Source organism: Diabrotica virgifera, chromosome 2, assembly GCF_917563875.1.
Source record: "Diabrotica virgifera virgifera chromosome 2, PGI_DIABVI_V3a".
Taxonomy (NCBI): Eukaryota; Metazoa; Arthropoda; class Insecta; order Coleoptera; family Chrysomelidae; genus Diabrotica; species Diabrotica virgifera.
In genome coordinates, this window is record NC_065444.1 from 156,606,410 (window position 1) to 156,619,936 (window position 13,527).

Consider the following 13,527-nt stretch of genomic DNA (forward strand, 5'->3'; position numbering starts at 1 on the left):
ATTAGGAAAAATTATTTTATCACTTTTTTTAATGTTTTATCAACGAATTTAGACGGTTAAATTATATATTCGTTGGTTTTATCATGTTCTGTATTCTTATTCTATTTATAACTCTCAATTCATCTATATACAGTAAGCTTCACACTACTAGTTACATAGGTAGGTACTTAATTGCTATGCTTATGGGCTAATCCGCTCTCACATGTGGCTTTCATCCCTGTCAGGTTACTGTCAAAAATTCTTCAAAACAGTTACAAAATATTGTTTTTCCATATAAAAAATACATTAATGATTATGTAATAGTATTGTTACTCTGGTTTAAAAAAGATTTATTCAAATACCAAGAATATTACAATACATTATAGTCCAGAAAGCCACTGCGCATCCGCTAGGAAAAATATTCTAATTCGGATTTTTTGCACAATCTTACTCAAAAAGGACCCCTTTTAACAAATTTGCATGTTGCCAGGACCAAAAGTTGGTCAAACATTTTTTAAACGTTTTTTTATTTGTTTTTTTCCTAAAATTATTTTTTTTGCCTGGAACAAATTTTTTTTAGGTTTTTTGGATCATTCCAAACAGAAAAGGTCTTTAGTGACTTTTCTCTAACAGTTTTTGACATATAAGCGATTAAAAATTGAAAAATTGCGAAATCGGCCATTTTAACCCTCAAAATCTATGTGAAAAACTGAAAATTTGAATGTTGCCGAGGCAGGCAGATATTCTTTAAACATCGATTGATCAAATCCCGAAAAACTTTTTGCAATACAATATTCAAAACTCCTTTGTTTTTTAATTGCTAATCAAGCGTGCGCGACACTATTTTCCACCGTTGCATGTGTATGCAGTGTGGTGCAAATGAAGGGAATAAATTCGTTATTTCGTAAAACGGCGACTTTAAGGAAAAATCCCGAAATAGGTCGATTTTTATTTTTAAGTTATAATATTGTGGCATATTTGGTGTACTAGTGACGTCATCCATCTTGGCTTGATGACATAATCGATGATTTTTTTAAATGAAAATAGGGGTCGTATGCTAGCTCATTTGAAAGGTTCTTCCATTCTCTATTCAGTAATATAAACATTTACATAATTATTTATACAGGGTGTCCAATAATCTAATTTTTTTGTCAATTTGCAAAATGATTCAATTTAATAAAAAAATTTTTTTGTCAATTTGCTAAATGATTTAATTTAATAAAAATATTTTGGACGCCCTGTATAAATAATTATTAAATGTTTATATTACTGAATAGAGAATTGAAGAACCTTTCAAATGAGCCGGCACACGACCCGTATTCTTATTTAAAAAAATCATCCATTACGTCATCACGCCCAGATGGATAACGTCACTAGTATACTATATACGCCACAATATTATAACTTAAAAATAAAAATCGACCTGTTTTGGGATTTTTCCTTAAAGTCGCAAGTTTACGAAATAACGAATTTATTCTTTTCATTTGCACCATACTGCATACACATGCAACGGTGGAAAATAGGGTCGGCACGCTTGAATAGCAATTAAAAAACAACGGAGTTTTGAATATTGTATTGCAAAAAACTCTTCGGCATTTCATCAATCGATGTTTAAAGAATATCTACCTATCTTGGCAACATTCAAATTTTCAGTTTTTCACATAGTTTTTGAGGGTTAAAAATGGCCGATTTCGCAATTTTTCACTTTTTAATCGCTTATATGTCAAAAACAGTCAACTTTAAAGAAAAGTCACTAAAGACCTTTTCTGTTTGGAATGATCCAAAAAACCTAAAAAAATTTTGTTGCATGCAAAAAAAATAATTTTAGGAAAAAAACAAAAAAAAAACGTTTAAAAAATTTTTGACCAACTTTTGGTCCTGGCAGCATGCAAATTTGTTAAAAGGGGTCCTTTTGAGTAAGATTGTGCAAAAAATGCGAATTAGAATATTTTTCCTAGCGGATGCGCAGTGGCTTTCTGGACTTTTAAAACTTTTACAACTTTAACAAAATGACAACTATAAAGGTAAAATACAGCTGATCTATTATTGGTCAACTTTCTATGTTAATAATTAATTTTCTATACATTTTCTGACGTTCTAAACGTCACTAGGCATAAACATTGCAACAAGTGATGGGTCTAGGACTGTAAAAGCTCAATGTTCTTATGTGTCGAGTAGGGTGGCCGTTACTGTATGATTAACCTAACACATTTTAACTTCACCATACTATTCATCACCATATCAAAGTGATTCGTTGAATATTATTCAAGCAATTCCAATTTGTCAGCTAAAATAGCATAATATTCGGTCTATTTACTCTAATCTATAGTAAACTTTTTCTTTAGCCTTCCCATATCTATAGCCTTTCCATATAATCGCCATAATCATGTCAAATAGATAACTTTATCAAATATAAAACTTTATACAATATCTTGAGTGCTGTGACTCTTAACTTAATCGTACACAATGCTGTGAGTCTTAAATTTTTTGTAGACGTCGACGCAGTATCAAATATGCAATGACTCGTTTTAACAAATTTGTTATAATATTTAGGTACAGTGAATAGTTTATAGTTACTAGACTCACAATCTGTGTGGAATTGTATGTAATATTGGATAAGCTTATCTGCCTATTTAATATTTGGTAACCATCAGATTCAAATCAAAAATGTGCTCATTCAAATCTGTGTTATCTTTTTCAATAATTAGGCCCCTATTAAGCAAACAGTGGGTTTACACAATTAGGGAAATTATAACGGACAATAATGATTTTAACCACTATTATCCTATTTAAATTCAGATAATTTATATCTTATGGCTCAGTGTGTTATGAAAGCTTTTCTTTATATAGGGTGATATACAATGTGGTTTCAATAGTCGCACGCTATCTCTGAAATAATCGCAAAAATACACATGGAAAATATATGGCCCAAGAACGCAGACAAGCAATATCTTTTTTCTGCGACTGCTTAATAACATACTCATTATTCACTATTTTTGAATTGATTATAAAACTCACTACTTTGCCTATATAATTTGCCATTTCCCACAACCGTTTTTTCCGATTGTAGCGTCATCTATCTATAATTCGAAAAAATGTCTCGAATAAAATTTACTTATTTTTACGTAAGAAATCAAAATCTATCCTCTGTGGGGCGTCGTATTTGGTGTCATTCGATATATTTTTCAAAAATATTAAATAATTATTGTATTTTTCCGTTTTTCAATCTGATGTTCATTTCGCGAAATATTCGTTTTTTTGTGAAACCTTGTGACTCGCTCATTTCATTAAAATTGTCGGATTTTTGAAATATGCACTGTTCTGCATGTAGGTACTTTACTTACCTTACCTTAATCTGGCGATTTTGAGTTTTTCTAAGGATTGATTTTTTTCGTACCCCCCTTAATGACTCCCCTGTATTAAAAGCCAATATAGGTAGGAGTATATTTGCAGAGTACAACATTTCAACTCATGTGATTTTCTGACGGACTCGAGTAACTTCAAAAATTCCAGCTAGGACTCCCTTACTATTATGAAAATATTTCATATAAATGAAACAATTTTAATTTTATATAGTTAAATTGTTATTAAAAATATTTCTATTTATACATAATATTGTGCAACCGTAAATATGCAATAAATCTAATGCAATTATTGCAACAACAATTTTAATTTATTCAATTTGCAGGAAACAATATTTTATTCTCGAACTGGTCGTATCATCATTCGTGATCCTGCCAAATTAGCATACCCTTTGTTGATTTGCCAGTTTAGTCCATGATATTTATATGCCTCAGGTAGTACTAGAGTCATAAATTTTCCATTTAGATTGCTATAATGACATTCTTTGTACCACCAAGCTCCCTCTAAAATATAAAAAACTTAGGTCAACCTTCACCCATCTGATTTCCGGATGAAACATTTGTTTTATTAAATTGCATACATAGACAAATATTAGCTTTACTTGCATGGGTTGCCTATCAAAATTTTGTCATAACCATCCTTAAGGGTTTGAAAGCAAGATTTAAAGCACATTTTTATAAAATTATTTTATTGCTAAATTAAATAAGCATATTCCGTATAATAATTCATAGAATATATGAAAAAAAAAGTAAGGACACATATTGAAAAATAAGTCAAGGCTGGCAAATTTTTAGACACCTAAAAAAAGCAATAGATTTTGTGGTGGACATCAGCACTCATTGGGTCATGGTAAAAAAATTCAAAAAGATGCTTGCTTATGAGTATCTCGAGGTAATGCCAACGAGTTTGTTTTTTAGTTTTGTCGATTTTTTACTCTTTGGTATCACTCAGAAACCAAAACAACTAGTTTTTTGCAAAAAAGGGGCGAAAATCAACGTATTTATTATTTTTAAACAAAAACTAAATACAAAATAAAAAATATCTCGACAAGGTTACCATAAAAAATGTCTAAAGAAAATATATAAAAAATTCAAGGTGGCTCGGTCAAGTAGTTTTTGAGTTACAATATCTAGCGACTTTGAAAAAAGCAGTTCTGAGGAAAACGCTTAACGTATTGTCAACTTTTATTTTTAATTTATTTTTTGTCTTATCAAATGGTAAAGTGATGCATACCAGAACATGTTTTTAAATCGTGGAGTAATATACCAACAAGAATGGGAATAACTATTGACCGTTGCTAACTACGTTCAAACTCGCCGGTGCGAAACTATTTCAAAGCGTACACGACAACTAGACCGGGCAGTAGACCGAACTCACTAGACCGAAAAGCACTTTACCGAAAGCTCACTAGACCGAAGAGCATTAGACCGAAATTGTACATAAATTAAGAAAGATTGCAGTAATTATGCTAAGATCTTGTATGTCTTTTTGTATATTGTACTTTTTTTGTATTATTTTGTATATAGACTGTGTAAATTGTTACTCTGTACAGTCTGATATGAAATAATTTTTATCCGCTAAAAAAATTAGTGAAGGTGAAAATAAATTAAGGGTAGAGTGACGTTAACACCATTTTAACTGTTTCTAATAATAGACCTGGATCCCGCGTACCAAAAAAGTTGATTAATAGCAAGCTGAACATTTGTTAATAGTATAACGGTGTCTATAAGCTTATAGTCGGACAAACTCTGATGTATGGGAACACTGGAACAGGAAAAGTTTTAATTGTGGAATAGGTTAAAAATTTGGAACATCAGACTACGAAAACGTTGCATGTATTTTGTCGGGCAGAACTTCCAATTATTGATTTGTTATAGTTTCATTAAACTCTCATACAAAAATAAGAATGCGTTTATCATCAATTGGGCATTTTAATATATAATTGTTTTAAAATTTTCATTCAAATGCAAATTTCATTCTGGTGGGATATGCTATAGGTATGCCATTAGAGTGAAAACTTAGTCTTTTGCTAGCAGTTGCCGCTAGGGCATCTATGCCATTTCGTTCGTTGCAATTCGGGACTGCACGCTAGGGTTTGTTTTGGTTGGATCAGGGAGAGCAGCATATGTGCCTCCTGATGAGAGACTAATAAGTTTCGAAACCGGTAGAGGTGCCTGCAGCACTCTCTGATTGGACTGGAATATGGTTCGGCTGTATTTTCGTTTTGCAACGAAATTGAAAATGGTTATTCATTTTTTATAATTGTTTTAATATATAGGGTGTAACAAAAATACAGGTCATAAATTAAACCACATATTTTGGGACCAAAAATAGTTCAAATAGTAATTGAACCTAACTTACACATAATGTGCACATAGTGTACAAATGTGCACATAAAAAAAGTTATAGCCCTTTGAAGTTACAAAATGAAAATGGATTTTTTCCAATATATCGAAAACTATTAGAGATTTTTAATTGAAAATGGACATGTGGCATTCTTATGGCAGGAACACCTTAAAAATAAATTATAGTAAAATTTGTGCTCCCCATAAAAAAATTATGGGGGTTCGGTTCCATTAAACCCCCCTAAACTTTTGTGCACGTCCCAATTAAATTATTATTAGGGTACCATTAGTAAAACACAATGTTTTTAAAACTGTTTTGCCTCCTAGTACTTTTTCGAAAATCCAGTTTTTATCGAGATATTTTCAATATTTGTCAAATCCACCACATATTTTGTATATGGTTAAGTACGATTATCGAGACTGTAATAATACGAAAAGTTACATTTTTAGGTATATTTTGAACCATATTAAAAAAGAAGCCACATCTCAATAAAATGTGCCTTATCAAAAACATACTAGGAGACAAAAAAGTTTTAAAAACACTGTTTTTAACTAATGGTACCGCAATAACAGTTTAATTGAATCGCATGCAAATATTTGAGGGGTTTAAAGGAACAAAACCCCCATAAAATTTTTATGTAAACATATTCAAAAGGAAGCCGTATCTCGATAAAAAATGGCTTATCGAAAAAATACTAAGAGGCAAAAAAGTTTTAAAAATATTGTGGTTAACCAACAGTACCACAATGATAATTTAATTGGAAGGTACACAAAAGTTTGGGGGGGTTTAAGGGAACAAAACCCCCATAAAATTTTTATGGGGTGCACAAATTTCACTTTATTTTTTTTTTAGGAAAATCCTGCCATAAGAATGCCACATGTCTATTTTCAATAAAAAATCTCCAATAGTTTTGGATATGTGCACATTTGTACTAAGGTATGTTAGGTTAAATCAAACTATTTTTGGTCCTAAAATATGCGGTTTAATTTATGACCTGTATTTTTGTTACACCCTGTATAATACATAATTATTTTAATATATAATACCAATTGGACATAATGGGTGAACGAAATGAAAATATATTATGTAAAAGTGTGTAAATAATTATTTGAAATAAATATTATGAAAATATAGTATGTCAAAGTGTGTAAATAATTATTTATTATATTTTCATTTCCTTCATTCATTCAAGTGTGTACAAACTTATCAGTCTCTCAACTATTTTAATGAGTGAACACGAAGAACATGTCAAATGACAGGAATCATGTTGGTTAGTAATAGCAGTCTGATTTTTACATGAGACTTTAATGAAAGGGTAACAAATCAATTGGATGTTTTTAAACGGTTCCACAAATAAAACTTCCCCTGTTCCAGTGTTCCCGTACATCAAAGTTTATACAAGTAGACTGTTAAGCTATTAACAAATTTTCAGCTTGCCATTAATCATCTTTTTTTTGATACGCGGGATCCAGGCATAAAACCATCCAAACAACATTTAGTTCTAATTACATTGGTCTTATCTCTTTTACTGCGACAAGTAAAAAAATATGGGTAAATTTTTGGTTCTAATTCGAATTTAAGGAATATGACAATAGCCATTATGTTATCACGATAAAAACACCATTGCGACAAGTTTTAGGAGAATAATAATTACTAACCAATATGGATTTCTGGGAGAACCCAACTACAGCACATTCAATCAATTTACACCCCTAAACGATTAACGGATTACATTCACAATGAATGTAATCAATGAATCATTTAGAGGTGTTAGTTGGCTGAATGTACTGTAATTACCTATCTACCTGTTTTACGATGCAGTATCAAAAATTCCTGTAAAATTTGACCCTTCGATTACCCCAGGTACAAAGCACACCAAAAATTATATTATCACAATGAATAAACAACAAAAGCTAATGATCTTGACGGTTGTATACAAGAATTTTCTCATCCTTAAAACATTTTAAATCTACATTTTATAGTAGCAGTACGTATATAAAAAGTCAACGTTAAAAATGGTTTTGGAGTACATAGAAAGTCTAAAGGGTCATCGTAAGTTGCTGTTAGATGGCCATTTGTACATCAAAGACAAAGAAATTGGCATGAACGTATACTGGAGATGTCAACATTATAAAAAATTCAAGTGTAGTGTTCTTGTTATAACAGTGGACAATGATGTTACACAAGAAAGAGGACAACACTGCCATGTGGGTGATGCTGCAGAAATAGAAACCGCTCGAGTAATGGAAAATATCAGAGAAAATGCAAGACGTACCCAGGATGCTCCTCATTTTATAGTATCCCAAGCATCTATAGGATTATCGCAGGCAGCATCAGCAAAACTGCCAAAAGTGAACAACTTGAAAAGGACCGTACGGAACATTCGAATAAAGCATGACGCTGTTCCGGCTATTCCTGGTAATCGGATAGAACTTGCAATCCCAAATAATTATAAAATTACCAAAAATGGAGCAGATTTTCTATTGTTTGATTCTGGACCAAGTGAAGATCGGATATTAATATTTTCCACTCAAACAAATTTGCGGCTTTTGGCTCAGTCCATGCATTGGTACGTCGATGGCACGTTTAAAACTGTACCACATATATTCTGTCAACTATATACAATTCATGGTTTGCACTATAACAATGCTATACCATTAGTATATGCACTACTACCAAATAAAACCCAAGGAACGTATACTCGATTGCTTACAACATTGAAAAACATTGCGCCAACAGTTTCACCACTCAGTTTACTTGTGGACTTTGAATTAGCCATGATGAATGCTGTGACCGAAACATTTCCGCAAACCAGGCAACGAGGATGCTTTTTCCACTTTTCACTGTCTTTTTTCCGCCAAATCCAGTCACAAGGGCTTCAACGTCGATATGAAGCAGAACCTGATTTTGCCTTAACAATGCGACTGTTACCTGCTCTAGCATTCGTACCTGAGGTAAACGTAGTGGATATATTTGAACAGTTGTGCGAAGAACATGTTATTCCAGAAGAAGCTCAACGTGTGCTAGATTACTTTGAGGATACGTGGATTGGACGCCCTCAACGCCGTCAACGACGCCGCCTATTTTCCCCCATAGTATGTGGAATTGTTTTGAAGCTGTGAATGACGATTTACCGAAAACAAATAACTCGGTGGAAGGATGGCATAGAGGTTTTCAGAACCAAATTTGTGCAAATCATCCAAGTATTTGTAAATTTTTAGAAGCACTGCAGAGAGAACAAAGTTTAAACGAACTAAGGATAGAGCAATATTTAGCTGGCGAACAACCACCCACAAGCCAGAGAAAATATAGAGATTCAGCAGACAGATTAAAACGCCTTGTCAGTAACTTTGATGTTCATGGTAACATACTTAATTACTTAAGGGGGATTGCACATAACTTTAATTTTTAGTATTTAATTTTTAGTGTTGTACATAATAAATAAAAAAAACAAAAACAAAAAAATAAACAAAAAACAACTATCAAAAAAACCTATAAACTATTTTTAGTATTTAATTTTTAGTATTATACATAATAAATAAAAAGATAAACCAAAAACAAAAAATAAACAAAAAGCAAAGCAAAAAACTCTTAACTATTTTTAGTATTGTACATAATAAACAAAAAAATAAACAAAAACAAATAAAAACAAAAAAAAACAAAAAACAAAGCAAAAAAAACCACTTCTAAACTATTTTTAATATTCTTTATTTTTAGTATTGTACATAATAAATAAAAAATAAACCAAAAACAAATAAAAACAAAAAAATAAACAAAAAACAAAGCAAAAAAAACAACTTTTAAACTCGCCAGTACTTTGTGCTGCCAGTCCTAAGCCTGGATAAAGAGTAAAGGGAGGTTGATGTTACCCTTGCTGAGATTACAAACCTGTTTGAGCACCCTGTAATATGTAACTAATAGCAATAATAGTAGGGGAAGAAAGTATGCTAAATTTGCAGTCACTATTGGGTTGTGATTAGTAGGTCCTAAAACCAAAAAAAGTTAAGTAAAACTTTCCATTTTAGTGGGGACATTCCATTTTTTAATTCACTTTTTTTCCAACAATCGTTTTTTATTTAATTATAGCGCCATTTGTCCATAATTCGAAAAAATGTTTCGAATAAAAGTTGCTTACTTTTACGTAAAGAATTCAAATCTGCAATAGAAATTTGGGGCTCCTATTTAAGATTTTAAACTAACCCCCACCCCACCTCTGGCGGGGGTGGTGTTTGGTACAATTCGATAGATTTTTTAAAAATATTAAATAAGTGTATTTTGCAGTTTTCCGATCTGATGCTTATTTTGCGATATATCGCGGGATTTGTATTTAAAATTTTAAATTTACCCCCCACCCCACTCCGTAGAATATCATGTTTGGTATATTTCGATAGATTTTTTAAAAATATTGAACACGTAGTTTTTAGTTTTTCGATCTGACGTTCATTTCGCGAAATATTCGCTTCTTTTGTGAAACTTTTTGACTCACTCATTTCCTTACGCCCCACTCAAATCGTCAGAGTTTTTAAATATACACTCTTTTGCATGTACTTAACTTACCTTATCTTAATCTGATAATTTCGACTATTTTTAAAGATAGATATTTTTTGGGGCACCCTTAACGAACGCCCCTGTGTTAAGAGCCAATATATGGTAGAGATACATCTGCAGGGTAGCAAATTTCTTCCCATGTGATAATCTGACGCGCTCGAGTAACTACAAAAATCCCCGCTTTGGCTCCCCTACCAATATAATGCTTTTCGGTCTCCTGCTTTTCGGTCTAATGCTGTTCGGTCTAGTGAGCTTTCGGTAAAGTGCTTTTCGGTCTAATGAGTTTGGTCTACTGCTTTCGGTCTAATGATTTCGGTCTTGTTGCTGTAAACCACTTCAAGGCGTGTCGAACGTAGGGACAATAACTAACACCATCACCCTACCTCCCTACCTTCGTTTCACTTTGAAGTAGGTTCGCGCCAGGACACTTGTACGAAGTGAGAAACGTTCAACAGCTGTTCCCATTCTTTTTTGTAAATTGCTCCACGATTCAAAAACATATTCAGGTGTGCATCCCTTTATGATTTGACAGATAAAATAGAAAATAAGAATTGTAAATCTTTAAACACATTTTTCTCAAAACTGCTTTTTTCAAAGGCGGTAGCCATTGTAACTCAAAAACTACTGAACCGATCCACCTGGAATTTTTTATATATTTTCTTTAGACATTTTGTAAGGTACGCTGACGAGAAATTTTTTGTTTTGTTCTTATTTTTTGTTTAGCAATAATAAATATATTGCTTTTCACCTTTTTGTTTGCAAAAAATCGTTGTTTTCACTTCTGAGTGATAACAAAAGTCAATAATTGCTAAAACTAAAAAAAGTCGAGAGTATTGTCTTGAAAAACTCACAATCTACCTAATAAAACCTTTTTAAATTGTTTTTTTAACATCATCCAATGATGAGTTCTGAAGTCTACCGCAAACACCATTGTTTTTGAGGTGTCTTTAAAAATTTGCCACCGTTGCGTTGGCTTATTTTTAAAAATGTTTCCTTTAATTTTTGTTTAAAAATATTCTATGAGTTTTACTGAATATGCTTATTTGATTTAAAAATAAAACAATTCTACCATACTTTCAAAAAAAAAATTCACAAAAATGTGCTTGAAATGTTGATTTCAAACCCTACGACCTTCCCTTAACCTCCTCAGTCCATAGGTCCAACCAGCTGGACAATGTTTACTAATTTATTACACGGTGACTATTCGGGTTGGGCATCGCTGCGTCCTATATTGCAGCATATTGGACTTCCTATTTATCCGTCAAATTTACTCATTTGAAAAATTCGACAACAGCGCCTACCTCGGTAGTTTGTTGTTACATGTGGTGAAATTTTTTAAGTTATGATACTCCACAAAAATACAGTAATTTAGTGTAGTGTTTTTCTGTACTTTAAAGTATTGATTGTTTTTATTGCATGTTACTTGATGATTGGACGTATTTGAAAATAATTACAACTGGACACGTTAGCGGTCCTCTAAATTTTTTGTCCAGCATTTTGGACATTGGGACTTAGTTAGCCAAATATGTTACCATACTCACATTTTTTAAGTTTAGTTACAGATAGTAAAAGGATATTGATGGAAAGTGCATTGGAGGCTATTTTGACAGATAACGATATTTTCGTCAGTGAAGATAACGTCAATGATCAAAAGAAATGGATTTACAGGAATTTAAGCTGTATGTTGGAAGGTCACTAGCTCTAGGTGGTAAGCCTGCAAGTGGGAGACAAGCTAGTACGTCTATTTCAAGAAAAGCGGAGACATCTGAAGATGAAGTGTCCATAATTCCTGTAAAAAGATCTACAGTTTTCCAGTTACCGCCTATACATGTAAGAAAAACCAGTAATGACCATTTGCCAATATGCTCTGTCACCAATGGAAATTCTTATCGCGTTGCCTAAACCTCTTGAATGCACTAATAAGACGAGATTCTTTTGTACAAAATGTAAAATGTATATGTGTATTTCTCCTGAACCAGAATGTTTTTTCAGTTTCATACTTAAATCATATGAGAGCTAAGTCCTGATGTCCATTATGCTGGACCTGTCATATTATGTCTGTCAAATACTTTTTTTTATAGTTTTTATAGATTTTCGTTTATTGTTTTCACAAATGAGAAGAGAAAATAGAAAATATTGTTAAAATAATAAAAACTTTTTTCTTGGGGCTGAAGAGGTTAAGGATACCTATGACAATATTTTGATGGGTAAACCATGCAAGTAATATTTTTGTATGAAATGTATGTTTAATAAAAAAAAATGTTTTATCCGGAAAGCAGATGGCAGAAGCTCGAACTAGATTTGGATCCCGTACCATCCCGTACTATTAATTTTAGCAATAATTATAAAAAAATATTTCTTACCATATTGTTGTGCACAATTTCCAGAAATATTATTATCCTGATCCACATCCAAAGTTGAAAATTTTTGATTGAGATGATATGTTAGAGAATCCCCCGCGTCACCTGAATACCCTTCAAGTTTGTTCAGTATGTAGCCATCTTTTTCGTTGCCTATTGAGAATGATGTATATTGGGCGTAACTGTTCTTTTTGTCTGTATCAGTTAATTCTACCAGGAGTTCGCTTGTTTCAAAAGCTAAAATATAATAAAACTTTCTAAGTTGAGGATCAATGATAATTAATTTAACATTTGCTAATATGAATAGAACAGGCGGGTTTTAGAAAAGGCTACAAAACAAATGATTACCTAACAAAAAGTCTTATATAAAACTGTACTGAACATAATAAACCACTGACTTTATTTATTAGCTTATCTACCTGAGGTGTGCTAATAGCTGATAGGATAGATGAAGCCAAAGAACTTTTAAATTAATTCTCTCATTCCTCGTTAGAAGGGGGATTAAAAATAAATATATCTAAGTAAATATATGTATAAATAAAAATATATTCAAAAAATCACTGTATAAATAAATATATCTAACAAAGGTATACAGGGTGTAACAAAAATACAGGTCATAAATTAAATCACATATTCTGGGACCAAAAATAGTTCGAATGAACCTAACTTACCTTAGTACAAATATGCACATAAAAAAAGTTACAGCCCTTTGAACTTACAAAATGAAAATCGATTTTTTCGAATATTTCGAAAACTATTACAGATGTTTTATTGAAAATGTACATGTGGAATTCTTATGGCTGGAACATCTTAAATAAAAATTATAGTTAAATTTTTGCACCCCATAAAACTTTTTTGGGTGTTTTGTTCCCTTAAACCCCCACCAAACTTTTGTGTACGTTCCAATTAAATTATTTTTGTGTTGCCATTA

The 13,527-nt window shown here is 31.9% G+C and overlaps 1 protein-coding gene across 1 annotated transcript in view; it reads right to left on the bottom strand.

The window, feature by feature from the left end:
• Positions 1–3,548: 3,548 nt before the first annotated feature.
• LOC126879681 (ficolin-2-like) overlaps positions 3,549–13,527 on the bottom strand; it is a 51,461-nt gene continuing 41,482 nt past the window's right edge. The window contains exons 5-6 of the mRNA XM_050642865.1: positions 12,600–12,833; positions 3,549–3,845 (exon numbers count right to left, since the gene is read on the bottom strand). Of these exons, the coding sequence (XP_050498822.1) occupies positions 3,679–3,845; positions 12,600–12,833 (401 nt within the window). The 3' untranslated portion in view covers positions 3,549–3,678. The remainder of the gene's footprint in view (positions 3,846–12,599; positions 12,834–13,527) is intronic.